This window comes from Apodemus sylvaticus, chromosome 1, assembly GCF_947179515.1.
Source record: "Apodemus sylvaticus chromosome 1, mApoSyl1.1, whole genome shotgun sequence".
Taxonomy (NCBI): Eukaryota; Metazoa; Chordata; class Mammalia; order Rodentia; family Muridae; genus Apodemus; species Apodemus sylvaticus.
This window is the reverse complement of record NC_067472.1, coordinates 17,141,865-17,168,915: the sequence shown is the minus strand read 5'-3', so window position 1 is coordinate 17,168,915 and position 27,051 is coordinate 17,141,865. Positions and strand designations below refer to the sequence as shown.

General features: G+C 46.7%; 1 protein-coding gene across 1 annotated transcript; it reads left to right on the top strand.

Moving 5' to 3' along the window:
* Window positions 1–5,083: 5,083 nt before the first annotated feature.
* Wnt8b (Wnt family member 8B) lies at window positions 5,084–23,531 on the top strand. The gene is made up of 6 exons (XM_052185180.1): window positions 5,084–5,212; window positions 19,917–19,950; window positions 20,618–20,756; window positions 21,653–21,778; window positions 22,460–22,602; window positions 22,768–23,531. Exons 1-6 carry the CDS (start codon window positions 5,094–5,096, stop codon window positions 23,311–23,313), a joined length of 1,107 nt encoding a protein of 368 aa, XP_052041140.1. The 5' UTR covers window positions 5,084–5,093; the 3' UTR covers window positions 23,314–23,531.
* Window positions 23,532–27,051: the final 3,520 nt, after the last annotated feature.

Here is a 27,051-nt window from a genome sequence, read left to right as displayed (position 1 = left end):
GTCCCTGAAGCTAGGGCCAGCTCTCTGGTGCTGCCCGCGAGCTCTGCACAGCCCATGGACATCAACGTAGTCCCAGGCAGCAGCCCAGACAGGGATGTCCGCATGGTCTTTAGTGTAAGACATCGACACGGACCACTGCTGCTGCGTGGTGATGGCCCCAGGCGTGCTGGGATGTGGCCGGGCTGGCTTGTCACAACAGGCTGTTCCTCTCTACCTTCTAGCGTCCAGGTCCACCTCTCTTCATAAAGCTCAGACGGTTCTGCTTCTCTTTCTCTCCCATCTGTTCGCCACATACTTGCACGGAGTAGTGGCTCCCGCGGTCTCTTGGCAATGTTGCTGGCTGTCCTCTGGTGTCTACCGTGTGTGGCAGTGGGCTGGTGTCTTGGTCGCCTAGTTAAAATTTAAATGATGCTTTTACTAAAATGTCAAGTAGTCCCCAGGCTTAGCAGCCTTTGTTGTCTTAGTGAGTGACCTAAATGTGGGGCTTTCTGTTTACTATCACACTCCAGTCTTTTCCTACCTGGATCTCTGAAATTGGGCTAAATTGTCTCGGCCTCTGGCTCCACCCTGCCCTGTGTGTCTTTCATGGTTGCTGAAAGAGAAGCCACTTTCCCCAAAAATTGTATGTTGCTTAAAAACGTCAGTGGGAGCTGAGGAATGGTTCAGAGGCTAAGAACACTTCCTGCTCATCCACAGGTCCAGGCTGGTTTCCAGAAATTCCATGTCGTGGCTGATAACCACCTGTAATCCCAATTTGGGAGATCTGACTCCCTCTTCTGGTCTTGGCTAGCATGTGCAAAGACATCCTCATGCATACAAATAATATGAATAAATAATAAAATTAAAATTTGTGTGTGTGCATGCGCACACATGTGTGGGAGAGTGTTCATGTGCATGCATATGTGTGCATGTGTGTACATGTGTATATGTATTTCCCCTGATTTCTGGTTGTCTCAGTGATGAACTCCAAATGCAGCACAGGGTCCTTCTGCACTTGCACCCTACCTAATGTTCCAGCCTATTCCTACGCTACACAAATTTCAGTCACAGTGACTCATACAGCTGACCCAAAGAGCACTATTGTGTCACCAAGTTTATCCCCTTTTGCTTTGTCACTGTCATTGAGATCATATTCAATTTTTTTTTCTTTTAGACTCATTCAGACCTTTATATCTTCTAAGCAGACATTCTGCCCCGCCCCTCTGTTCCTCCCGGTAATCCTTCCTTTGGCTTTTTGCTTGTTTCTTTTTGTTTTTGAGAAGGACTCTGCACTGGCCAAGCTGACCTTGAATTTGAGCTTCCCTGCCTCAGCTCTGGGAATGCCCCATCAAAGCCGGCATGCCCCTGCCTCAGCACCCTGACTGCTCCTTGGTTAGGAGAGCTTGCTGAACAATCAGGAAGGCCAGAGTTTAGATCCCAGAAACCACATACAAGCCTGCAAATACCTGTAGCTCCAGCTCCAAGGGCATGTTATCCTCTTTGAGCGTGCGAGCGCGTGCGCGCAGACACACACACACACACAAGAATAAATAAAATAACTCTGAGCACAAAAGGAGAAGCAGGCATGAAGCATACCTTTAATCCTGGCGCTCAGGAGGCAGAGGGAGTTTGAAGGCACCCTGGTCTAGATAGTGAGTTCCAGGCCAGCCAAAACTACACAGCAAGACCCTGTCTAAAAAGGAGGAACCAGTGCTGGAGAGATGGCTCAGTGGTTAAAAGAGCACTGACTGCTCTTTCTGAGGTCCTGAGTTCAAATCCCAGCACCCACATGGTGGCTCACAACTATCAGTGTCTGAAGACAGCTACAATGTATTTACATATAATAAATAAATAAATCTTAAGAAAAACAGAAACTAAACAATGTAGCACAGTGTCAAATATTAGTAATTTAAAAGCATGATGTCACTAGATGAGGTTAGTATTTTGCTTTATGGTTGTCTACCTTAATTGTCATATGTTTAGGTCTAAATAATTTGAAGAAAATATCTAAGGAAAGTAAACTGAAATAGGCCAATATTGAGAAAGCTGGTTATGGAAAGGGCAGTGGGAGAGAATCTGGTACAGTGCCCATTATATGTGTATGTGAATGTCAAGACAAATCCCATTATAGACAACTAATCTACAGTAATCACAATACCTAAGTAAAAAATTGGATAGTAAAGTGTCTTAATGGATCAACTTCTGGTATATCCCAAGAAATTAAAGAACATCTATGTTCTGAGCCAGACTTGGGGAGTCAGAGGCAGGCAGATGCCCGTGAGTTTGAGGCCAGCTTGGTTGATAGAGTTCCAGGACAGTCAGGGCTATACAGAGAAACTCTATCAATACAATACAAATACAATACAAGAAACTCAGAACAATACAATACAAAACAAAACATAACCCAGAAACAACCAAAAAGCGAATATCTAATGTTAAAATTTCTATAATAGTGAAAACAACTAAATAAGATCTTTGCCTGTGAATTATATAAATGATCGCATGAGGTCTCTGATTTGAAGCAGCTGGAAGAAGCTCCAGCTCCAGGACCAGGACCAGGAATGAGGAGAGAAAATGTATGGGGTTATAAAGTTGGAACAAAAGTGCAGCGAGTCTCATACCTTTGTTGATAATCTATTATATCTGATAGATACAATATCATACCTTTGTTGATAATCTAGTGTATTCCTATCCACTGAGATAGGATTTTTTGCTTTTTTCGAGACAGGCTTTCTCTGTATAGCCTTGGCTGTCCTAGAACTCACTCGGTAGACCAGGCTGGCCTCGAACTCAGAAATCCGCCTGCCTCTGCCTCCCAGAGTGCTGGGATTACAGGCATGCGCCACCACCGCCCATCTCCACTGAGATAGGAATTCTATCTCAATAGATTGGTATCTATCTTGTATACGCCCATGCCAAACTGATTGAGGTAGCAACGCTTTAAACTGAAATGAATTTAAAAGTGTACCACGTCCTTTATGAAATGAAAACAAGCCAAAATATTCAGCAAAATTAGATTGCCTACACATGATGTTATCTGTGCATTCAACTGTCTCAGTCTTAAAACACAAACATATAGACACTGACCTCAAATACTCAGCAAAATAAGATTATTTGCCTGGTATGGTGGCTTGGAGCTGTATCCAGTGCAGAGGGGGCTGAGATAGGAGGGTTCTGTGAGTTCAAGGTATCCTGAGCTACAATGGGAGATACTAGAGACTATCTCAAAAAAAAGAAAGAAAGAAAGAAAGAAAGAAAGAAAGAAAGAAAGAAAAGAAAGAAAGCAAAGGAAGGAAGGAAGGAAGGAAAGAAAGAAAGAAAGAAAGAAAGAAAGAAAGAAAGAAAGAAAGAAAGAAAGAAAGAAAGAAAAAAACAACCTAGGATTACTTGTAAACTTAGCAAATTTATATTATCCCAGTATTAAAAAATAAGTCGAGGCTGGTGAGATGGCTCAGCAGTTAAGAGCACTGACTACTTCTCCAAAGGTCCTGAGTTCAAATCCCAGCAACCACATGGTGGCTCACAACCATCTGTAATGAGATCTGACAGCCCTCTTCTGGTGTGTCTGAAGACAACTATAATGTACTTACATATAATAATAAATAAATCTTAAAAAAATAGGTCAACACAAAAAAGAGACAGATATTAACCCCTAGTAAGTCTGTGGCTGCCTTCCTGGATGGGGACAGATGGACAGAGGCAAAGTTGTTAAGGTGCCTGCGCTCACTGTGATGTCAAGTGTAGACCTGGTCTGAAAGTTTGTAAGTGGTCAAGAAATGTATTAGAACACCTGGCCTGAGCAATAGAGAACAATTCAGCTCGGTAATTCTTTGGTTTGTGGGGATCAATGTGGTCAGAGAGCTCAGAGGCAAGAGGAACAGTAATAAAAGAGGAGCGGAGAGTCTGGGGGCCAGAGTGGCGGGATCACTCAGTGAACCCTCTGAGGAGCACCACACTAACACTGAGGTGACTCTTCCTCCCCAGGGGAACACTCAGAGCAGTGTGAGCCAGAGGACCCTCTTGATCCCAAGGGAGCACTCAGAGCAGTGTGAGCCAGAGGACCCTCCTGATCCCAAGGGAGCACTCAGAGCAGTGTGAGCCAGAGGACCCTCCTGATCCCAAGGGAGCACTCAGAGCAGTGTGAGCCAGAGGACCCTCCTGATCCCAAGGGAACACTCAGAGCAGTGTGAGCCAGCACCTGGGTTGAGAGGCTGGGAAAGCTGGGCTCACTTTCACTTACTTGTTGAAATCTCTTCTCTTATTTGAAACCTATATTTTATGTTCTTCAAAAAACTTTCCTGGGTGATTTACAAGCAGTCTGGCTGTGGCTTTCTTCACGCACACATAGCCTTTTATTATCGCAGTACTATGCATAAACATATTTTAGGTGGAAATCGTGTGTATGTTTGTGTGAGTGAGTGAGTGTGTGTGTGTATATGTGTGCATATGTAATTTTCAAGGTGTCCAGTACTAGGCTGAGAATGTGGCAGGTACTCAGTAAGTTATTTAACAGAAGAGCTATCCAAACACAGATGTTCCAAAGTTTCCAAATGTTCTTTCCAGCATACAAATATACACAGCCAGCAACCCCCAGATCAGAGGGCCCATGGCTCCCCAGGACAAGAGGAAAGCTATCCCAAATGCAAATCCAGTCTCAAAGTGCTACAAAGGCGAAATCAGGAAAGCACGACCCCCCTCTAAATCCCTCTTGGGGATCAGGCTCTCCCTGTGTGGATGTGTCTGTGTATACGTGTGCTCGGGAAGGGGGTTGGTTGTGAGCCGGTGGGCAGAGAAAAGCAAGAGAGAGAGGCCACTCCACGCAGAGATTCTGTGGAGGGGATTTGCTATGTCTCTTTCTCCCCCTCCCTCCTTTGTCCCCATTCTCCTGTCCCCTTCTGCGTTTGACCGTCCGGGAGGACCCTGGAGTGTTCTTTTGATCAGCTCAATCTTTCTCTGGCACTTGAGTTCTGATTGGCTGAAGGACTTAGAGGGAAAAACTTTAATTAAGTAGATAATCTCTTCTTTGGATCTGAGGTAGCTCCATTTCACCACCCCTTAACACTGTTTGGGATCGCTTACACACCAAGGTAGCCATCCCTTTGCCTCTGAGAAGAATGCTTCCCATCTCTCAGTGTTTGAGACGGTCTCCCTGCGTTTCTCAGAAGACTATGTTTCTCATGAAGCCCGTGTGCGTTCTTCTAGTCACTTGTGTCCTTCACCGCAGCCACGCCTGGTAAGTAACCTGCTTGGATGTGGGATGTGCTGGAGGGAGCGAGGAGGCCTGGAGATCCGTCTTAGGAAAAGCCATTCTGTGCAATAGAGCTGCCCCTAAGTGTACGCCTGGCTTCAGAGAATCTTTAGGATTCTGGCCAACAAAAGATTGGACCTAAAAGGGAGGGGCTTTGTATATTTTTATAAATGATCATACTACAAATTTTAAGTGATCTAGGGGAGAAACAGACAGTAGCCTGGAGCATTGGCTCCTGACCCTGCTGTGGCCAGAGCGGTGCTTTGGGGCTCCCTGAGCTCACGCTGCTGGAGACAGGATGGGCAGGACCTGGTTCTACACTTTCTGACTTTTCTTCAGAATTCTCTAAGAAACGACTCATATTAGCACGCACGCCCTGGACCTTGTAAGTGCACTGGAGCTCTTGGCATCGGGTTAAACGAACAGGTTTGAAAGCAAATCTTCTAGCTTTTGCTTCAAGTTGTTCAATGTACAGAAATTCCTCAATTTCTCTGAAAAACCAGATAACATGTAAAGGTGATTTGCAAACTCTCAGACAAATGCTAGGTGGTATTTTCCTTGTTCTTAGGAACTGTGGGAGCATCTGCACATGCAAGCGTTAATAAGCAAGAATATGAAACTATAGGGCCTGGCCCGAGGAACACACACTGATAGGAAATTTGGAGTTTCTCCTCAGTTCGGATGCTATCTCAATCAACACCCCAACAGCCCCCCTTAAGTTTTCACTTTGATTCTCTACGTAAGATACAAATCCACCTGCTTCACAACCTATCCAGGAAGCCAGAATAGAAAAGTCCTTGCAGGAGCCTGCTTTTTGTGCTAATTGAGACTCTTCTTGTCATGAGTGAGCCTGGCGGTCAGTACTAAAGTGTTGATTTCAAAGTTCACCAACTTAGCACAACTACTCGTAACTAAACGTAACGAGTTGCAACTTCCCCAATTATGAGCAAAACCGCCAAATAATTGGTCAGTTTTAATTGGCCTTTTAATTGAATATTTCAACATAAAAAGAGGAGAGGGGGGAAAAAGCCATCTCTGCCTCACTGAGAACAAAACGACAAAAGGCCCAGGAGACGATGGCAGGACATTTCTACTGGTATCCGTCCTGTTCATCAGCTGATTCAATATCAGCAAAAGAGAAACACGAGATGCCTCTCCCTAGTCACCAGGGCAGGGCGATGAATTGTCCTATTAGAAAATACCTTTACTGTGTGTCTCCCTCCCTGCTGAAGGGGGTCATGTGCACTTCATTCCGACACTGACACAGCCACACTGAAGGGTGGCTGGGTTGCTTGTCTGTCCAAATTCAAGTGTCTGGATTCAAAAAGAAAACAAGAGAAAAGAGATGTGAAAGTTCGTCCTAATTTAAACACGGGACTTAAGAACTCCTCCTTGCCTGGCCCGGCGTGAGTGGGAAATACCCAATGCTCCAGTGTAACGCACTCAGACTTTAATTGCTTCTCCTTAAAAGTCTTGATTTGAATTTTTTTAAAACGTATACTCTGCTAAGATTCTGCTTTTGGGTAATGTTTGAAAAGTGATCTTTAAAATTTAACATTAAATATGGATTATTGCCTCTGGTGAGACACTGAGGGTTTTGTATAAGGTTGTCACCCCCCATTGTCCCATGGAGAAATTTGACCAACCACAGCCTTTGACATGTTTCTCTTAATACTTCATTATCAACCTTTTATGTAAGACCTCAAAAGCGTTTAACAAACAGAGAAGCGCAATGTCTGCTTGGCTGTTCAGTTGTAGGGCCGCCTGAAATCACTGTCTAAGGGAGTCCAGCAACAAACATTCCTGGGCTTGAAAAGAGATAATAGTGACTTTCACCTACACGGGAGCTTTACTGGGACGAGGACACAGCAGAAGAGGAATTTTTTAAAAGAGGACTTGTCACTATCCCGCAGTGGTGGACCGTTTGGGGGTGGGTGGGTTATTCCTCAGTAACTTGAGAAGCGTTTTCTTTTGGTTTTTCCTAATCTTTATGGCTCCTTAAAAAGGAGAAGAGGGATTCGTGAAGTAGAGACAATGCCAAGGAGAGAGATAATGCCGGGCACGGTGGGACCTGATGAACTAACTGGTCCTGATACACCTTCTCATCAGGAGGAAATGGGCATAAGATGCTTTTCCTTAACTGTTCTTCCAATTGCACTCCAACTAATGTCCCATAACAGCAATGGGTGCTCACGTCCCCTGCCCCACACCTTAACCACATCTCCACATCCTTTACCTGCTCTCCCAGGGTCTGCATACACACACACACACACACACACACACACACACATGCAAAATTTATATGAAATTATTGAATTGTAAGACAAAGACAAACACATTACCCCTTGGGTCTCAGTATTTGGGTTTTTATAGTAATGTTTTTATGGATATTGAAATTGTATCTGATGCTAAGGTGCTAGAGCCCCTGACCAAGAAATGTCTCAATTTGGGCTTTTGCTTTTGGTGATACTAGAGATTAAATCCAGAGTCTCCTTGTGCTTGGTGGCGAGATTCCACCACTAAGGTAGGACAGTGCAAGAGTCAGCTATTGTCAGAGAATCTTTACATGGATAGTGTCAACAAACATTGTATGTATATGGCTAACATTATTTGTCTTTAACTGTCATCATTTTTATTTTGTTTGTTTGCTTGTTTTTTGTTTTTTGTTTTTTGGAGACAGGGTTTCCCTGTATAGCCCTGGCTATCCTGGAACTCACTCTGTAGATCAGGGTGGCCTCGAACTCAAAAATCCACCTGCCTCAGCCTCCCAGAGTGCTGGGATTACAGGCATGCGCCACCACCGCCCAGCTGTCATCATTTTTAAATGGATGCTGTAGAAAGTAAAATACAAATTTATTCTAGGTGTAATGGCCCATGCCTTTAATCCCAGCACTCAGGAGTCAGAAGCTAGTGGATCTGTGAGTCTGAGCCCAGCATGTTCTACATAGTAAGTTCTAGGACAGCCAGGGCAACATAAAGAGACCCAGTCTGAAGAAAAAAATAAGAACAAAAAAATTACAAGCTTATTTAAAGTTATTGAACTCTCGATGGTTTCTTTGTTGTGTTACGCATTTATCACGGTGAGTTTTCCCACTACCAGACGTGAAAAGAGGAAGTTCAGTCAAAGGCAGGTCCAGCGGGTCACGTCAGTGAGTTATGCCCTTTCTCGGAGAGCTTGAAGGTCTCTCAAATCACAGAAAGAAGCAGTGTGGGGAGCTGCTTTGGAATCTAGAAAATAGATTGCTAATGTGAAACATGCCCTCACTAGTAGCTCCCTAGCCTGTCAACAAGTATATGGTTTAAAACTGTCTGGGAAGCTGGAGTAACCAGGAGATAGTCTAGCTGAGTAGCTTCATGACAGGGAGCCTGGCTAGACACAGGACCAGCAAAGGTCAGCTTCCACTTACCCCTCGTTTCCTTCACACTGGGAGCCCCGTGGCTTCTTTTACAATCTTTATTTCTCCTATCATGAATGACAACAGTGATATTACTATTACAATAATTGCAACAAAACTCATGAGGTCCTGAGAAAAGACAGGACTATTATTTTCCTTGTATTGAGGAGGCTGCTCTGAGGTACATGGTGTGTGTGTGCACGTGTGTATGTGTGTGTATGTTTGTGTGTGTGTGTGTGTCTTTGTGTATAAAAAGGAGCAGAAACAAAGGCCTTTTCATCCAAGTCTGCTCTTCCATGGGAAAAGACTGTTGTTTCTTTCCTCTGGCTGGACAGCTGGTTCGATTCTGCTCTCTGTCTGTTGATGCTTTCTCTCTTAGGATGATTATTAATAAAGTTCCTTCTCTTAGGCTTTAATGACTCTTTCTTGTTTTCATCAGAAGACAGAGAGAGAATTCATATGGCCAAGAGAGTGAGGTCCAGGCAATAATTTTTAGGATAAAAATTTAGGATAAAATTTAGTAATTTTAGGATAAAAATTAGTAATAATTTTTCTTTTTCCTGAAAGCAGATTTTTCTTACTAAGCAAAACCCTAGGCTTGGTTAATAGTTTGGGGGGGTGGGTGCTTTGTGTTCAGTTTCCATTAATACAGTGCCTATTGCTCCCATCTGAAGTATGCCTAGACCCTGAAGTCTCTCAAAAGAAATGAGCATTCACTGTGGTCAGACTCAGAGCCTCGTTACGAGCCAAACTTTTATGTTTGTTTTTCCTTAATCTTTTCTGCGAGCCCCTGGTATTGATCTTGTCATCTCTTTCTATGCTTCTAGGTTAGAGTTTTCTCTCAGCCACAAAATCAATCAATCAGTCAGTCAATCAAACAATCAATCAATCAACCAACCAATCAGTCCATGAGGGGGCCTTTAAATTCACCACTATCTAACCTCTCCCAACTCATTGTTTTGACCAGTTTGTATGTCCACTGACCCCAGTAAGACTCCATAAAAAAAGGCAGATGTTAATCTTTCTGTCAGACTCTGGAATGACAGTCTTCTTTGGGCCGGACTTCAACTATTCCACAGAAGGAAGAATTTCCCTCCATTCAGTATCTTGATCACCTTCTGCTGTACTAAATCCCAGTCTTCTCCTTCTTCTTCCTCCTCCTCCTCTTCCTTCTCTTCCTCTTCTTTCTCCTTCCCTTCCTCCTTCTCTTTCTCCTCCTTATCCTCCTTATCCTCCTCTTCCTCCTCCTTCTGCTCTCCTTCCTCCTCCTCCTCTTCTTCCTCCTCCTCTCCTTCCTCTTCCTTCTCCTCCTCATCTTCCTTCTTCCCTTCCTCCTCTTCTTCATCCTCCTCTTCCTCCTCCCCCTCTTCCTCCTCTTCCCCTTCCTCTTCCCCTTCCTCTTCCTCCTCCTCTTCCTTCCTCTGCTCCTCCTTCTTCTTTTCCTCCTCCTCCTCCCCCTCCTCCTCCTTCTCTTCCTCCTCACACTCAGACTCCCTGGTTCCCTGTCAGACTCTGAGTTCCTTACCCTGCTAATTCATGCCAACAGCAAATCAACAGGCTGTTCTCACTGTGCTGTCGGGAGAATGAACTCAGCTTCATCAGGGTGTTTGCAGAGCTTAGACTCCATAGTTGTTATTTCAGGGGAGCTCTGCTTAATTGTAGGTTAATTACAGACTTTTCCTCCTCCTCATCTTCCTCCTTGGTAAAAGCAGAGTGAGCAGCTAGGAAGAAACCGCTATAATTCAGCTTCAGCCAAGGTCGACTCCAGGCCACGTTGTTCCGACTACACTTTCTATAGCATTTCCAGATACATATGTTTCTCGGACTCTGAATCTTCTAAAACAGTTCAAAACAGAAACGGGGGGGGGGGGACAGAAGGACTGCCCTATCTTACATCTGAGAGATCTAGAGCCAGCAGGTAGAATGAATTGTGGGGACAGCACACAATTATGGTTGCCGTTGGGAGAGAGCGATCCAGAGTACAGGTGTGTCATTCAGATACAGGCTTGTGTTGAGCAGCAAAGGCAACAAAATGAGTGCTTGGAGCAGACTAGACAGGGTGTGTGTGTGTGTGTGTGTGTGTGTGTGTTTCACTGTCCACTTGAATTTAGTTCCATTAGTTAGGGGTCTTAAGGTGCCTGTTGGTTCTGCTGTCTTGAGCCGCTCAGCTGCTGGTTTAGGGAGTGGGGAGTCATTCCTACGGTTACAGGAGACTTCTGAGGTAGGTTTGTGTCCATCTATGCAATGGCCAGGAATCATTTTAAGTCTACTTCACAGAGACCTAGGTGACTAAATCAGGAAACATAAGCCGCCTGAACAGCGACTGGGAAAGAAGCTGCTGCAGGTGCTAGGCTCCTGGACTCCCTCAGAGGCCCCAGGAGGAGGCAGCCGCTGGCTCCCTTCCCTCATTTAAATGCCAAGTGCTGAGGGCTTTCCTGCGGCATGGCTTTCTCTGTGGAGCTTGCTGTAATGCACAAAGAAGAGTGGAAATGGGGAGAGGACTGCCCTGGCTTTGTAAGCTCTCCTGGACTAACAATGCCTCCCTTGGCAGGGAAAAGACTTCCCTGCAAACTGGTGACTTCCTCCGGGGTGGGGTGGAGTGAGGGGTGGGAAGCTTGCTTAGCAGGGCTTCCTGGCTTGATGTTGTCCCAAAGCTGACCATTGGCCTCTGCCAATAATTATTTGGGAAGGGCTGGATTTGAACTGATGTGGCGTTTTTAGGAATATTTAATGTAAGGATGAGCACTAAAATGAACACAGCTACTTAACATTTTGTTTTAGTCAAGTGGTTTGTAAGACTAACTTTCCCATACAAATATGTTTCAGTATCATATAGAAGATTTACATATTCGTTAAAAATATTTTTTGACTTATTTGTTGGGGCAGATGTGTATTTTAAGAGCATTTTAAGCCATGAAGTAGTTACAAGAACATGACCTAAAGCTATGAGCTCCTGAGTTTCACCTTTAAACTCATCTTGAAAACAACAAAATTACAACCAACCCTTCTTCTAGTCACAATTCGGTCTCCTGTCTCTCATCTGTTCTGGTAAGTTACTGCTCCCTGGAGTCCACACTTGCTGCTCAGAATCCAGGCTCTTTACCCCTGAACACGATCTTGTGATCTTGTCGATCTTGTCGCTATAAACTCTCCCTTATCCCTGCATCCCCTGCCCAGTGAAGGGGCTGGAACCTAGGGCTTATACACTAGGCAAATTCTCCACCGTTGAGCTATAGCCCCAGCCTCTTAAGCTTTTTTTTTTTTTTTAATTTCTTCTTGCCACATTTGAAAATAGGAGGAAATTAAATCTTTGAAATCTACTTCCTTTCTTCCTTCTAAGAGTTCAGATGTTTGTGCCTTCTTTCTACTCCCTTCTCCGGACTATAATAGGGTCAGTTTCTGTGATTTATAAAGCTTAAGAATTAGTGCATAAGAATTAGTCACCCAATTGGTCTGTGAAAAGCTTTTACTTTTTCAGCTCCTCATGCAGTAGAAGGCTCCTGGGTTGAATATCCTCGGGGCATTGTCAGAGGGCAGTGAAAGAAACTTCTGGAACTCTTGGGTCCAGTTTCACAGTTATCAGTGAGACTGTTGCTGTGTAATTGTGTGAGCTTGTATTTGTGTGCTCACACGTGTTGTGGAACACAGAGAATCATTAGGAAAATCCGGAAAGGAATTGACTCAGCTCTCCCCAGCCCCCTCAGGCAAGAGATGAACTCCATTCAGAAAGTTGCAAATGAGGCCCTTCTGGCTGGAGCCCCAGGCGGCTTCCTGCTCTGAAGCCTCTTAGCGGTTTCTCTGAAACACCTCTGTGTGTCTGTAAGATCTGTGATTAACACTCACTGTCATGCCCCCTTCCCCTAGCCTGCTAACGCAGCTTTAATGTCAGAGTCAGAACCAAGAGAGACCAATGGGATGGGAGCCTCATGACCTCCAGACTTTTTCCGTGGCTGTTATGAGACACAATTGAAAGCCGGGCAGTGATGACGCATGCTTTTAATCCCAGCACTTGGGAGACAGAGGCAGGCAGATTTCTGAGTTTCGGGGTCAGTCTGGTCTACTGAGTGAGTTCCAGGACAGCCAGGACTACACAGAGAAACCCTGTCCCAAGAAAAAAAAGAAAAAAGAAGAAAAGAAAGAAACAAAGAAAGAAAGGCAGACGTAAAAGGAACCAGAAATGAGGGCGTCAAAAGCCTGCCAGGACAGTGGAGGAACAGGATCAAAGTGAGGCGGGCAGCATCAGTAGGACAGAGCAAAGGGGATCCGGTCTAAGCTGCTTCAACCATCAGGGACACACCTGTGTGGAGCTCACTGAATGAGCTGGAGTGGCCTCCTGGGTAGGTGCATAGGCAGGAAAGGCAGGCACCTGGAATTCGCTCAGTTACAAGGCCTTAGCCAGGCTAAGAGATGAATGCACACAGAGTCTGTGCTTGAACAGGTCTGGTCCAGATCTGTCAGTGCCACAGTGAGGCAGTGTTCAGACCATGGCTGAGAACCTGTCGACCACAACACGATGCTGTTATATGCAGTACCTTGTATACTCTGCCAAGTGTGAAGGAATCATCCTCGGACTGAGGCTGAGGGGGTAGTGGCCAGAAGCTCTGCCCAGAAGCTCTGATCAGCAGAGACAAGAGTTTGCAGTTACCTCGTAACTCTAGAGGTTAGAAAAATAATGCAAGCTTCTTCAAAAAGTGTCAGGTAGTGAAGGGCTTTCAGTGTGTGTGTGTGTGTGTGTGTGTGTGTGTGTGTGTGTGTGTGTGTGTAATAAATATTAGGGGAGGAAAGATATATTCTGAGGAAAAACAACTTGGAGACTTTCCAGGCACTGCCAGAGCAGCAGAGGTATTGACCTGCTCTGGAGCCCTTCCTTTCCTATTCTACCTCCTTGAGAAAAACTTCCCACTGGGAACAGGCTTACTGTGGACTAGAGGGTCCAGTGGGTGAACCAAGTTTCAAGTGTGGTGCTATAGATAAAAGCCTCAAGAACCGAGAGTAGACTTGACTACTGTCTAGTCTCTGAGGTTGCTCCAAGCGAGAAGGTCCCTGAGTGGAGAATCAGTGGAAAGGAAGGTAAACTCACCTGGGCTCTGCTGTGAAGGTCACCCACATGGCCTCAAGTGAGGCACTCAGCCAGGGCATGGAGCTGCATCCCAGATGGCCCTTAAATGACGGGAAAGATAGCACGAGGAGCACTGTGAAGATTTAGAGGAAAAAGCCCTCTTCCTCAGAGGCTGTGACAGGGGTGCCATAGCTGAAGGTGGTGAAGTCAAGAGCAAGGACCAAGCTAAGTCACAGGGCTTGGGAGCCTGAGCCAGCACAGTGAGTGCTGTTCTGTGAGAACTGTGGAGAACAGGGTAGGGAGAGCTGCTTGCTGCCCCTGATTCTAGCTGTAAATTAACTTGTAAGAACAAGGTGGCGGCAGACAAGCATATAAACAGTGAAAAAGCAAATGTCGGGTTAAAAGCTCACCCCAGGAAAGCTCACTGGAGTGCAGACAGAGTCTGAGGACATAACTGAAGAGCTGCTGTGTTTGCAGACATCCAGAAGCAGAGGCAGTGAGTGGAGACCAGAAGAGGGACACGCCTTGGCCAGACTTAGACTCCTTAGTGGCGTGGTCCACCTCTGCAGACATTTTGTTGTGCTTTGGGGAAGAAAGAGGGCCATGATATGAGGACGCCACTTGAGTGCTATGAGAGAGAGGAGCCAGGAACGGGAGCCAGGCTGGCGTCTAGTCCTCAGTCAGGCATGTCAGCCTCCCAGCAGCCTGTGGGAACTGGTGAAGAGCACTGTCTGCTCGCCCCTCCCACCCTGGGGTGCGGTGAAACCACATGGCTATCTGGGAAAGATGCTGTCATCAGAGCCAGCTCAGGCACCTTCCTGAGTGACAACAGAGCTAGAATCTCCTGAGGAATTATCATATTAATCTGAGAGGTATCCATGATGAACTTTGAAGTCAATGGATAAGCCAAGGCGATAACAAGCCAGAGTCTTCTCTGGTCAGGCAGTCTTGGGTGCTTCTCCAGTGTCTCTGCATCCTTAGAGGTGTAAAATTCACCCTTAGAGGAGTGAATCCACATACTGTGCAACCCTCTACACCATTCATTTCTGATTTTTATCAATCCTGAAAGAAACCCCCTCTCCTCTAGCAGTCATGGCCCAGTGTTCTCCCCTGTTCCCCTGACAACTGACAATCTAACTTCAGTTTCTATAGAATAGTCTTTTCTATGGGCTGGAGAGATGGCTCACAGTTAATAGTACTGGCTTCTCGTTCAGAGGACCCAGGTTCGAATCCAGTACCCACAACTGTCTGTAGCTCCAATCCCAGGGAACTTGGTACCCTCACCGACTTACATACCGGCAAAACACCAATGCACATAAAAAATTTAAATCTTAAAAAAAAAAGGGTCTTTTCTGGCGCTTCTTGTAAAATCAACAGCAAGAAGCTGTATAGTTCTTGGGCTTTTGTGTCTGGGTTCTTTCTCTTAGAGAGGGATACCCATCTGTGTTGGCGCGTGCTCAGTACTTCATTTACGTTTATGGTCAACTAGCATTCTACCATGGATAATGCTGCTAGACTTTGGACAGTTTTAGGTTTGGGGTATTCTAGTTAATACTGCTATGAATAGAGCATACATGTTTTATTGCATATATTTCTGCCCTGGCTGTGTCATATTTAACCTGTGGAGGAATTGCTAAACAATTTTCAAAAGTGCATGCACTTTTTTTTTTTTAACAATCTAACTGGCAACATATAAGGATTCTGGTTGCTTTGAGTTTTTAATCAGCATTTCATTCATTCATTCATTCATTCATTTTTGAGACAGAGTCACTTTCTGTAGTCCTGGCTGTCCCTGAACTCAGAGAGGTCCTCTGCATCTGCCTCCTGCGTGCTCTGGAGTGGGCTTCAGAGGTGTGGGCTACCACACCCAGTCTTCTTATTTCAGTCTAGCTACTGTGGTGGGCATGGATTCTTGTGATTCATGTTCTTTGACGACACAGAGCATCTTTCCATGAGCTCCTTGGTCGTTTGCACATCTCTAGCGGTGATTAGTTAAACTGCTTTGGCTCTCAGAGGGTATCATGAGCGCTGCACATACCCTATCTAGGAGCCCTTTGGATTTGTGAATGAAACACAACACACACACACACACACACATGCACGCGCATGCAACAGCTAATTTTGATATGTCTTGACTTGTTCAATGGTTGGTCATTTCTAAACTTCCCTGCGGCTAGTGCACATTTCCCTCCACATGTCCTGGCTTAACACCTGCTAAATCTATGTTTTATCTTTGCTGCCCTGTTACCTTCTGGGCAGCTCCCTGCACGCCCCCGCCCCCCGGCCCCGCTTTCCCTTTCCACCTACATGGCTGACTGATTTTTCTTGTGCGGTTCTTAAATCTCATCCCTCTCCCTCCAAGTCATGGAGGTTCTCCTCTTCCTCCCCTCCCCACCTCCCTGTCCCTTGCATGTGCAATCTAAAAGCCCCACCTGCATCTTTCTGCCTAGCCAGTGGCTGTACAGCAATTCTTTATTAACAATCAAAGCCAGCTGGGAACAGGGACAGCATCGGGAGCTGAATTAAGACGAAGCATTAGAACCAATTCCTAACACACGTCTTCTTCGGGAAAATGTATATTCAAGTCCTGTGCCTGGTTTTACACTGAGTCGTTTTGTTGTTGCTGAGCTTAAGGAAGTTTTCATACAAACTTAAAGTCAAAATCTTCCAGACTCACCCTCACCATTTCACCACACACCATATGGTGTATCTCACCATAGCCAAGTAATTAATGCACTTTCCCATTAATCCAGATGGGAGCTGGTGATGGTTTGAGCCAGAGTAAAATTAGGGTAGATGTTGAGAACTGGCTACATTATGAGCTGCATGCAGTCAGCAAGATTTGAGGACAGGTCGACTACAGGAGAAGAAGAGGAGTCAAAGGTGACTCTCAGGGACTTTTATCTGAGCAAGGAGGGACTTTCCTGCTCTGAGGTGGAGCGCCCACAGACAGAGTGGGTTGAGGTAGCAACAGAGAGAGAGTTCATTGTGAGGCAAGATAAGCTGGATGCCTTCCAGATCACAAATACAGTTGAATGCATGAGTCTGGAGATTGACCAAAAAGGTCTGAGGATAGTTGGGAAGATCCAGGAAGTGGTAGAAACCCTTTGACTAGTATTTAGTCTGGGTGGTGGCAGTGGCAACTATATATCCCTGTGGGAATGGGAGAATGTATATCTGAGTGTATATATACATCATGCCCCACCCATACAGAAGTGCTGTCTATTAAGCAGACATTGCATCTTCCATGTCTGTTAGCGTCTTCTCTTCAATCCTCTGGCTGTCCCTAGGTGGCACCCAGCCCACCCTAAAACACTTTCTGCATTCTCTCCATCTTCTGTCAGCCCTCCCTGTGTTATCCGCAGTCTTTATTTTCACTGGCTCAAAGGTCAGCACAACACTGTCTCATCAATCAGAACTAAGACTCTCCTAGTCGGGTGCTTGCCACAAGGACACAGTTGGATATTTTACATACACGTAAAGCAGTCACGTGGACCAAGGATAAGCTACAAGTAAGAACGTAATCATGGGAATGTCCGAATAAGACCCACAGTCTTGTCCCATGTCCCATGTTCAATTAAACCTGTCACTTTAATGCCGCATCTGACACACATGTCACACAAACCTTTCCATATTATAGGTTCTCCAGGAAGGGAACTCCTCTGTCCCTTACTCCCCCATTGTCCTACCTTAGACCCTTTCATAGAGAGAATCTTGACCCAGGCTCAGCCTTGGCTAAGTTTTGCTCACTGTCGTCATGCCCTGCTTCACTCTATCTTCTTTCCCAGTAACTTGTGCTCTGTAAAATGGTAACTCTTCCATCTGGTCTGGTACTGTGGAGCTCGCCGAGCTGGTCCGAATGGAAGGATTGCTCTGTTGTGTCAGAGTAAGCTCCTTCTTTTCTGTTATCTCTGGCACCAGGCTTTAGGATCAGAAACTTATCTCCGAACCTAACGTAGCATGACTTTGACAGTTGTGAACTCATTCAAATTGTCTTGAATTTCTTTGTGAGTTCTTCGGCAAAGCTCCCTCGGTAGAGCACAGGCCTGTTTTAGTTGACCTGGCTCTATCTGCCAAGATGCAACAGGTGGGCCTTCCTTTGGCTGGATTCTGTAGGTTCTGTGGGTTTTTTTTCTGCTTGTTTGTTCGTTTTCCTCTTTCAAAATCTCCATCTTCTCATATGGAAGTTCCCCAATCTGCTAATGCTGTTTCTCAAAACCACCCACATTTTGGATGTTTCATCTCAGGTGAAGAGTCCACCAAATCCTTTTGGCCACCAATAAGAGAGGGGCTTTTTTATCTGCTTTGTTTCCCACTCCTTTCCTGATGCTCAGCCCCTTCTCAGCCTTCAGAACGCAAGGGGCACCACAAGACGGTAAGCCCACAGGAGTTCCCATGCTACTTTCCTCTGCTGGAAAACTAATAGATAAAATATTTTGGTTAACATGTCTACTTTGAATTCTTTCTCCAAATCTCTAGGGCTGCAGATCATATATGTATTTAACTTTAAATTTCTATATAACTGTAGATCTGCAAAAGTTGCAAAAAAAAATATTCAGGAAGCTTCTGTGCCCTTTTCCCCAACATTCCACAATATTTCCATCTTAGAGTTTTTATATAGTGAACTTAAGAGCTTTTTCAGACACAGTTTACAGTAGCTAGAAACCAAATATCCATGCTTGTGTGTGTGTGTGTGTGTGTGTGCGCGCGAGAGAGAGAGAGAGAGAGAGAGAGAGAGAGAGAGAAAGAGAGAGAGAGAGAGGACTTGCCCTGCCTCTATCCCTGTGTAATCACCACCATACTTAGGACAGTTAACCCTACCATCACGAAGGATCGTGACTCTAACGACCACACCCATCTCCCATTCACATGATGACTGAGCCGTGACTGCAGTCTGAGATAGACTTTAACATCCTTGAGAGTGATCCAAGCACTTGTTTAGTTTTGCTGAGTGGTGGTCCATGACGGTGTGCATGTACTGGTTTGGTTTTTGTTTGTTTTTCCGTATTTGGTGATTTCTGTTATGGTGAGGATATTGTTGTTACAGTGTTAAGGCTTGAACTCGTGGCCTCATGTGTAGTAAGCAAAGCTACAGGGGTTTTGCTTGTGAGTTGTGGATAGGTCACACACGTTCAAATCCCTAAGTTAGAAAGTCGTCATTTCTCTGGGATAAAGATGGAAGAGTGACGCCATTGAACCATGGCAGCAGGTCTTAGCTTGTAAGAGGCAGAGACCAAGCTACTTTTCAGATTTGACTTTATTTGGGATTCAATTCCCGAAAACCCGGACAATGACCTCTTCCATTAGACAGGCATCTGCCTACACTCTGGAGACAGCTAAGCCTGGGTTCAGATCCTACTTCCTCAGTTATCAGCTGGGTAAGCCTCAACATGTAGTTAGCTGTCCCCTCTGCACTCCCATGGACAAAACAGATAATAATGTCTGGGGCAGAAATGATTTAAAAGAGCTGTGTGTGAAAAACTGAATAATGTCTGGTACCAAGAGTTAATGTTAGCTCTGTTCCCAGCCTGTGACAAAAACAATAATCAAATCAAACAACATTTCCATTTTTTATGGTATTGAAAGCTATAACTTTATATTTTTATGGTGTTGTAGATTATAACTGACTTTAAAATTCCAAAGAAATGGGGCCAGAGAGATGGTTTAGTGGTTAAGAGCACTGGTTGCTCATTCAGAAAGCATAGGTACAGTTCCCCGCATTCATATGGTAGCTTAGAACTCCATAACTCCAGTCCTAGTGTTCTGACTTCTCTTCAGGGCTTCTTAGGTAAGTGGTATGTCTCCCACAGACAGGCAAACACTTATACACTTAAAATAAAAATAGTTTTTTAATCTAAAGAAATATCCTCTTTTTGACTCACAGTATTTTTAAGTTAAATAGGTTATCTTTTAAATTTTTGATGCTTTTAATTTATTTCGGGTATGCACACGTGTTGGAGCACTGTGAGTGGGGCCCTTGCAGGGACTGGCTCTCATCTACTGTGTGGGTTCTGGGGATTGAATTTAAGTGGTCAGGCTCAGCATCAGGCACGATTACCCACTGAGCCATCTTGCTGGTCCTGAGCAGGTTGTCTTTATCAGCCTGGTGAGGAGTGTACTGTCTCTTATGAAAATGAATTGTTTTCCTTTGTGTATCATGGAAAGAATCTTTGTGGCTCTTGGGAGCAGAAACAAACTGGTGTCTCTCCAATGCGCTGCCTTTTCTTCCTTCTAGGTCAGTGAACAATTTTCTGATGACTGGTCCAAAGGTAAGGAAGAAGTCTTTGATTAATTTGGATGTCACCGGTCTTAACTTGTTGGCTGAAGATAATATATGTTGGTTTCATTACATCTACAAATTGCATTATGCTGTACTATACAGCACAGACAGGGACTTGCAAATGGGCGGAGCCCAGATGAGAACTTGGGTGTATTGTTACTGAATTTACATCTAGAATCTCCCAAGCCAGGAAAGACACCCGCTTTGACAGGTGCAGCTCCACACAGTGCAGTGTCCCCTCTAATATTCTGGAATTCCCAGAATACCAATCCTTAGCTAGCAGTGGGGTACAACAAGCACCTGACGTTTCAAGAATTACGTGATGGTGGCTCAATTTGGAGAGACGGTTCAGTATAACGATTGAAGTCAAGGTATAAAGTTTGACAGAAACCAAAGGCAACTCCTCCAATTTCTGGTCGCCATCTGCTGCTGCTGTGAGGCCCTGGGCAAAGCACTTCTCTCCATACCTCAGTGTCCTGACCTACACAGTGGTTCTATCTATAAGGACACGGGCGTTGTTAAGTGAGCCGGTGTCCGTGGACTGCTTTCTCAGTCAGTATTACAAGGCTGGCAGAGTGGGTGAGAGAGTTGCTTGGCCGGTGTGGGGCAAATGTCTCCTAAGCTGAGGCTAAATGTTTGAGCCCATATTCCTGTAGGCTTACCTGGTCTACTCCAGCAGTGTGGCAGCTGGTGCCCAGAGCGGTATTGAAGAATGTAAATACCAGTTTGCTTGGGACCGTTGGAATTGCCCCGAGAGAGCTTTACAGCTGTCCAGCCATGGAGGACTTCGGAGCGGTAAGGAAAGCCTTGGCCTCCTCAACTCCGGGATCCCTGGCCTTAGCTTGGGCTCCTCCTCTTCTGCACCCTCAACTTTCACCCAGTCTCTGCTCAGGACATCACTCTCTCCTGAGATCCCTTCTTCCTGTCCTTTTTTTTCCCCTGTCTATACTCTTTCTTTCTTTCTTTCCTTTTCTTTTCTTTCTTTCTTTCTTTCTTTCTTTCTTTCTTTCTTTCTTTTTTTTTTTTTTGATTTGGTTTTTTTCGAGACAGGGTTTCTCTGTATAGCCCTGGCTGTCCTGGAACTCACTCTGTAGACCAGGCTGGCCTCGAACTCAGAAATCTGCCTGCCTCTGCCTCCCTGAGTGCTGGGATTACAGGCCACCACCACCGGGCTTGTTCTTTCTCTCTCTCCCTCCCTCTCTGTCTCCCTCCCTCCCTTCCCCCCATTCCTCACTGTTTAAATTACTTTGCCCCATCTCCAGTGCTGTGCTGTCTTTGGCTGCCCAGTTGGCTAAAGGCTTTGTCAAGATCTAAGTAACAAGGAGATAGATGTAGGTTAGGGTCATAAATCTTTCCCCTGCTAACTTCCTTCCCACCCTCCAAACACACACCCAGGGCTTAGAGGGAGGCCTGAGCCAGGAGAAACTTGGAGACCAAGTTACCATAGAAAGGATAAATAATTGTGCTAAAGTCTGCCCCTTTGAGGAGCTTTTGAAGCTGAATGCTTTTAGACTTCAGTGTGTGACTTAAAAAGACTGGAGGGAAGGAAGTAGGGTTGAGAGCAGAGATGGCACAGATCCTGGAAGAGAGAAAGACACGGGAGGATCAGGTAGAGCCCGGAGGGGTGTGTGGTAGAGGGTTAGGGACTGTGACTTTTCTTCTAACCCGTGAGAGGCTTTGGCTTTCCCCAGCGAATCGGGAGACAGCATTTGTCCACGCCATCAGTTCTGCCGGGGTCATGTACACCCTGACTAGAAACTGCAGTCTTGGAGATTTTGACAACTGTGGCTGTGATGACTCCCGAAATGGACAACTGGGTGAGTAGAAACGGGGGCTCGGGATGGGGGTGGCACTGAGGGGCACAGGCAGCCTGGGAAGTTCGCTTACACTATGAGACGTGTGTAAGCATAGTGGAAACTTGGAGGAATAAAAAAAAATGTCTTCTAATTATGAGGGGAACAATGCTGAAGGAGAGTGAGCCAGTTCCGACCCACAGCCCTGCCCTATTCTCCCAGAGTGGCCTTCCTTAGCACAGAGATAGCATAACGGAATTGTGTGCAGTCTCAGTCAACTGTCCCTCCCAGGGGACTTCTTTTCTGCTTGTTTTATCCTCTGTCCTCTGTCACTCAATTTCTGACTTCTGGCGCTCCATATTACTTCATTTTGGTTCCTCTTCCTCTCTCAAAGGTCTCAAAGGGACTCCTGTCCCTTTCCAGACTTCAACCGCCCACCTGCCAGACACGTGCACTCTTCAAGGGGAGCACAAGGGGGAATCCACGTGACAGCTAGCTATGTCATGAAGGCCTGAGCAGGGGATTGGCTCAGACTGAATTACGGCACGCACACAAGGTGGCAAAAACAAGCCTGAAACCAATCCAGAAACAGAACACTCACCCAACTATAACTCTTCCCCATCCCTCCCCCCAGCTCACCCAATTAGAAACGTGAGCTCAGGAAGCTTTGGACTCAGTGTCTTTCCCTGCTCCCCGCCTTTTCAGGAGGCCAAGGCTGGCTCTGGGGAGGCTGCAGTGACAACGTAGGCTTCGGAGAGGCAATTTCCAAGCAGTTCGTGGATGCTCTAGAGACAGGACAGGATGCCCGGGCAGCCATGAATCTGCACAACAATGAGGCTGGCCGCAAGGTGAGTCCCCCGCAGCCCTTCGCACTAGGCAGCTGCCTCCATCCACTACCAGCGCCAACGTTTGGGTTCTTTCCTGGGTTTTACCCAATCTGGCCACTCACTAGCTAGGCGCTTCACAACTGCTCCAGCCCGGGCGCTTAGGTGCTGCTTTCTTCCCCACCCTAGGCTGTCAAGGGCACCATGAAGCGCACGTGTAAGTGCCACGGCGTGTCGGGCAGCTGCACCACGCAGACCTGCTGGTTGCAGCTGCCAGAATTCCGGGAGGTAGGCGCGCACTTGAAGGAGAAATACCACGCAGCGCTCAAAGTGGATCTGCTGCAGGGAGCGGGCAACAGCGCGGCAGGCCGAGGCGCCATCGCTGACACCTTCCGCTCCATCTCCACACGCGAGCTGGTGCATCTGGAGGACTCCCCGGACTACTGCCTGGAGAACAAGACCCTGGGGCTGCTGGGCACCGAGGGCCGAGAGTGTCTGCGGCGCGGGCGCGCCCTGGGCCGCTGGGAGCGTCGCAGTTGCCGCCGGCTGTGCGGGGACTGCGGGCTAGCGGTGGAGGAGCGCCGCGCCGAGACCGTGTCCAGCTGCAACTGCAAGTTTCACTGGTGCTGCGCGGTCCGCTGCGAGCAGTGCCGCCGGCGGGTCACCAAGTACTTCTGCAGCCGCGCAGAGCGGCCGCCGAGAGGCGCGTCGCACAAACCTGGGACGAAGCCCTAAGGGTATCAGCCCTCCTGCCTCCATCCCTATTCGTCCTTGGCTTCCTTTAGAGACCCCGGAAATAGAGGAACCCAGAATGGGGAACCTCGCACTCCCTAGCCCAGAGATCCTGACAGGGGGGAGGCCCGCAGTCTCTACTGAGTGACACTTCCCGGATTCATCCGCATGGTCTTTGTAGCTCACTCATAGGTCTCAAAACTGTTATAAAATTCTGTAAGTTGTTCCTGAGAAAAGGACGAAAACAGGCGAGTCTCCTCACCCCACCCTACCGTACTTCGAACCCCAATGCTCGACCTAGCTTGTCAGGCCTAGGAATGGCCCCTCTCAGATGTGCAGGGCACGAGTTGGTCCTTCTCTTGCTTGCCACAGCTCACCTCCCTCCTGAGAGCCAGAGCCTCTAGGCCTAGACTCCCAGTGGTGACTATTCAAGAATCTAAATCGTTGACTTCTCATTTTACTACTATTGGGGGGGGGGGGGTGTGAGGAGGGTGTAGGAACCAAACCAAACCAACAACCAAACAAAAACAGAAAGAAAAAAAGGAAGCAGTAAGCCTTTGAATATGGGGTAAGGGGGAACCCCAGAGCCCAAACGTGCACACCAAATGTTACTCATCTTGTGACTTCATGTCACTGACAGACTTCAGCTGAGTAGTGACCCTCCTAAACACCAAAGATACTCCAGACACACCCTTAGGGGTCTCGGAATGGTAGAGGTCCTCAGTGGGCAGGTTAGCGACCATTTTCTGCTCATAGCAGCATCTAACATTGTCTCCTTCTCTTTGATCTTCTGAGCCAAGACAGGCAAATCAAGATTTTGGAATCTGTGCCTTCTCATAGGAAGGAGAAACCAGGCCCTAACACCTGGTTCTCAACTAGGCAGTATTCAGAACATTGGATACCTTCCTAGATAAGTAAACCTCTGCCTACCCCACCCCACACTCTGAAACTGTTGCTAATAGGATGCTCAGAACCTTAACCTTTTTTATTTATTGCAGTTTGAAATATGTCCCGTCTCCCAGGTCCTGAACTCGCTGGTGCTGCAGGAAAGCACAGCAGAGACTTAACCTCTAAGCTCTCTCCTCCCTCCCGCTCTGGCAGGATACCATCTCCCTGTGGCCTTCCTTGATGGCCTAAGTAGCTAGCTTGATTTGACTGAGGTTAATCTGCCAAGGATTAGTAAATCACCCACATAAACCTTCCGCTAATGCATTCACTTGGAAGCCCAGAGCCCGCTGCTGCTTTCCGGGTCTGAGGTTTCTTTCTTGGAGACAGGCAGTCCAGCGGGGGCTTGTTTACGAAATGGGTATTGGGGGAACTGAAGGGCAAGTTCAGCCCAGACCTTCCGCATAGCTGCTCCTTGCCCTAGGTTAGACTTGGGTGTGGGTATCCACAGCATTTCTGAAGCAGAGCCTTTCCAATTCTGTACTTTATTCCTCTTCTGCTGAGGCAGAGCTGAGCTCACAATGCCAAAGCCCCAGGGGCTACCCCTAAAGAGTGGAATGCCCCCTGACATTCGGCAGGATGGTGGTCTAGCCAGACCTCTGTGCATCTTCTCTGTGGGAGGCACTTTTCCTCGCCTTAGCTGGGGCGTACTTCCCTTCCCTTTGGGGTTTCTTGCCACGTCACTCTTTTCTCTTGCCCTCAGTTCTTACCTGAGCCTCCTGGCTCTCCTTTCCCAATCTTGCAGCAGTGCATGTTAATCCCAGATCTTACTGGACAGTTGATTGATAGCTTACAGAAGAAAACCTGGCAATGCTCCTGAGAACCATAAAAGTTCCGCGCTGGGACGTGAGGCTGCATTTTCCAGGGCTCTCAGCACAAAACGTGGAAGCACTATAACTCCATGTTCAGAACTTTAAAGTCAGACTCCAACTGCCTCCAGCTGTCCGGTGACTTTGTATCACTGAATGGGTATGAGTGACTCCCAGTTCACTCCAGTTCTATAGAGAATCCCCTCCCCATGCACTATGCCTTCATGCCTTTGTTCAAGCAATCCACGCTGGAGTGGAGACAGCTAACAACACACAAGCATCCCTCAGTTCACGGCTTCATGTCCTACACTAAATCACTGAGGCTGTGCAGACAACTCTAGAGCTGCTGACTGCTGACTGGGAAGACTAGACACCTCTGAGGTCAGCCTGTCAAACTTACACACACACACACACACACACACACACACACCCCTAAATTGATGTTGAGAAAAAACGGTGGCCCAGCAACCCAGACCCCTTCCTTCCTCTTGTGTGCCCTTGAGGAGCCCATCTGTCTCAGTCTGAGGACAGAAGGAGAGGTGCTGAGGACTCTGGGTAGGGTGAGCAAAACTGTCTCTTCCTGCCCCCGGCTGGAGAGCCTACGCATAAGCGGTGCTTTCTTTTCTTTAAAAGAATCCCACCCTCACTTGGCCTTAGGAGCAGGTCAGTGCAAAGAGAGGAAGGCTCGTCCTTGGCATGCTGGTCGCGCTGGTGGTGCTGGGAGGGAGGGCAGGCCAGGGCACTCGCCTATTGTAGGTCTGGATTGGATGCTTCCACTCATTCGTTTCCTTTTAATTAACCCACATTCCTGGAGGAGAAATATTTATGTTGGCTCCCATAGAGGCAACCCTCAGACTGGAAAGAAGAGGGAAGAAAGCCTGTCTTAGCAAAACAATATCTCTAAAGAGCTCAAGAAGAGAAAATAGGGGAACAAAATGCCATTAAAACAGCCTTCTACCCCCGCTGGAGTCAATGAAAACTTCATTTCACATGTTAATCCGCCACTCCGCCCCTTCTCTCCTCACAACACCTTTTCGGAAAGTGTTTGGGAAAAGTCTCAGCAGTCAGTACACAGCTCCCTGCAGCTCAGACTTCTCCTTGTGTTAGTTCAGGGCCCCGAGGGGGCTCTTGCTCTAGCAGAGGCTTTCCCCCTCCCCCTCCTTTAATTTAAACAAAGACTTCAGAGTTCATCAACCTCCCACTGAAATTCACAGCTGCTGAACAAACTAATCCCCTCTCCCCGCCTTTCTTCCCTTCAATGGGCTCTTGGCTTCAAAGACACTTTGGGAAAGGACTTTGCTGGGGCTCACACTGCTGCATCAATAGAAGTTAGCACAAGTATTATCCGAAGAGCAAGTGGCTTTACAAACAAATACTGCCTAACAATCCTCCCTCCCAAACACACACATCTAGCCTGCAGACATGATGGATGGACAACAGGATTAGGCCTGCTACCCCCTGGCTTCACACCCAGGCCCTTTGTGCAGCTGAACTCAGCCCTGAAGTGGTGTGGGGGAAACCCTGCGGCTCACTGTCAGGCACAGATGGAGACAGACAGACAGACAGACACAGACAGATAGGCAGGCAGGCAGACACACACACACACACACACACACACACACACACACACGGTGTGGCTATAGATGTTGCAAGGAGAGGCCTATAACATGAATCCATTTATGGGACTACACTTTAAAAAGTTATTTTCTTGGGCCATAGAGATGGCTGCTCTTCCAAAGGATGCTGGGTCAATTCTCAGCACTCACAGGTGTCCTCTTCTGGCCTCTGTAGGCACCAGGTACTATGCATAGTACATAGACACACACGCAGACTGAACACTCATATACACATTTTCTTTTACGTTCTTTAGTTTTGGAGATCTTATCTCTCCCCCAGCCCTCTCCTGTATTCCTCTACAGTACAGGAGGCAAGACTGCTCTGTTCTTGAAAGAGAGGCCTTAGCAAGGTAGGATGCAGAGGAGATGGA

Coding starts and splice junctions, on each gene's coding strand:
- Wnt8b (XM_052185180.1), top strand. CDS start 5,094: ATGCTTCCCATCTCTCAGTGTTTGAGACGGTCTCCCTGCGTTTCTCAG. Junction 5,213..19,916: donor CTTCACCGCAGCCACGCCTG/GTAAGTAACCTG, acceptor TCTTCCTTCTAG/GTCAGTGAACAATTTTCTGA. Junction 20,757..21,652: donor CCATGGAGGACTTCGGAGCG/GTAAGGAAAGCC, acceptor GGCTTTCCCCAG/CGAATCGGGAGACAGCATTT.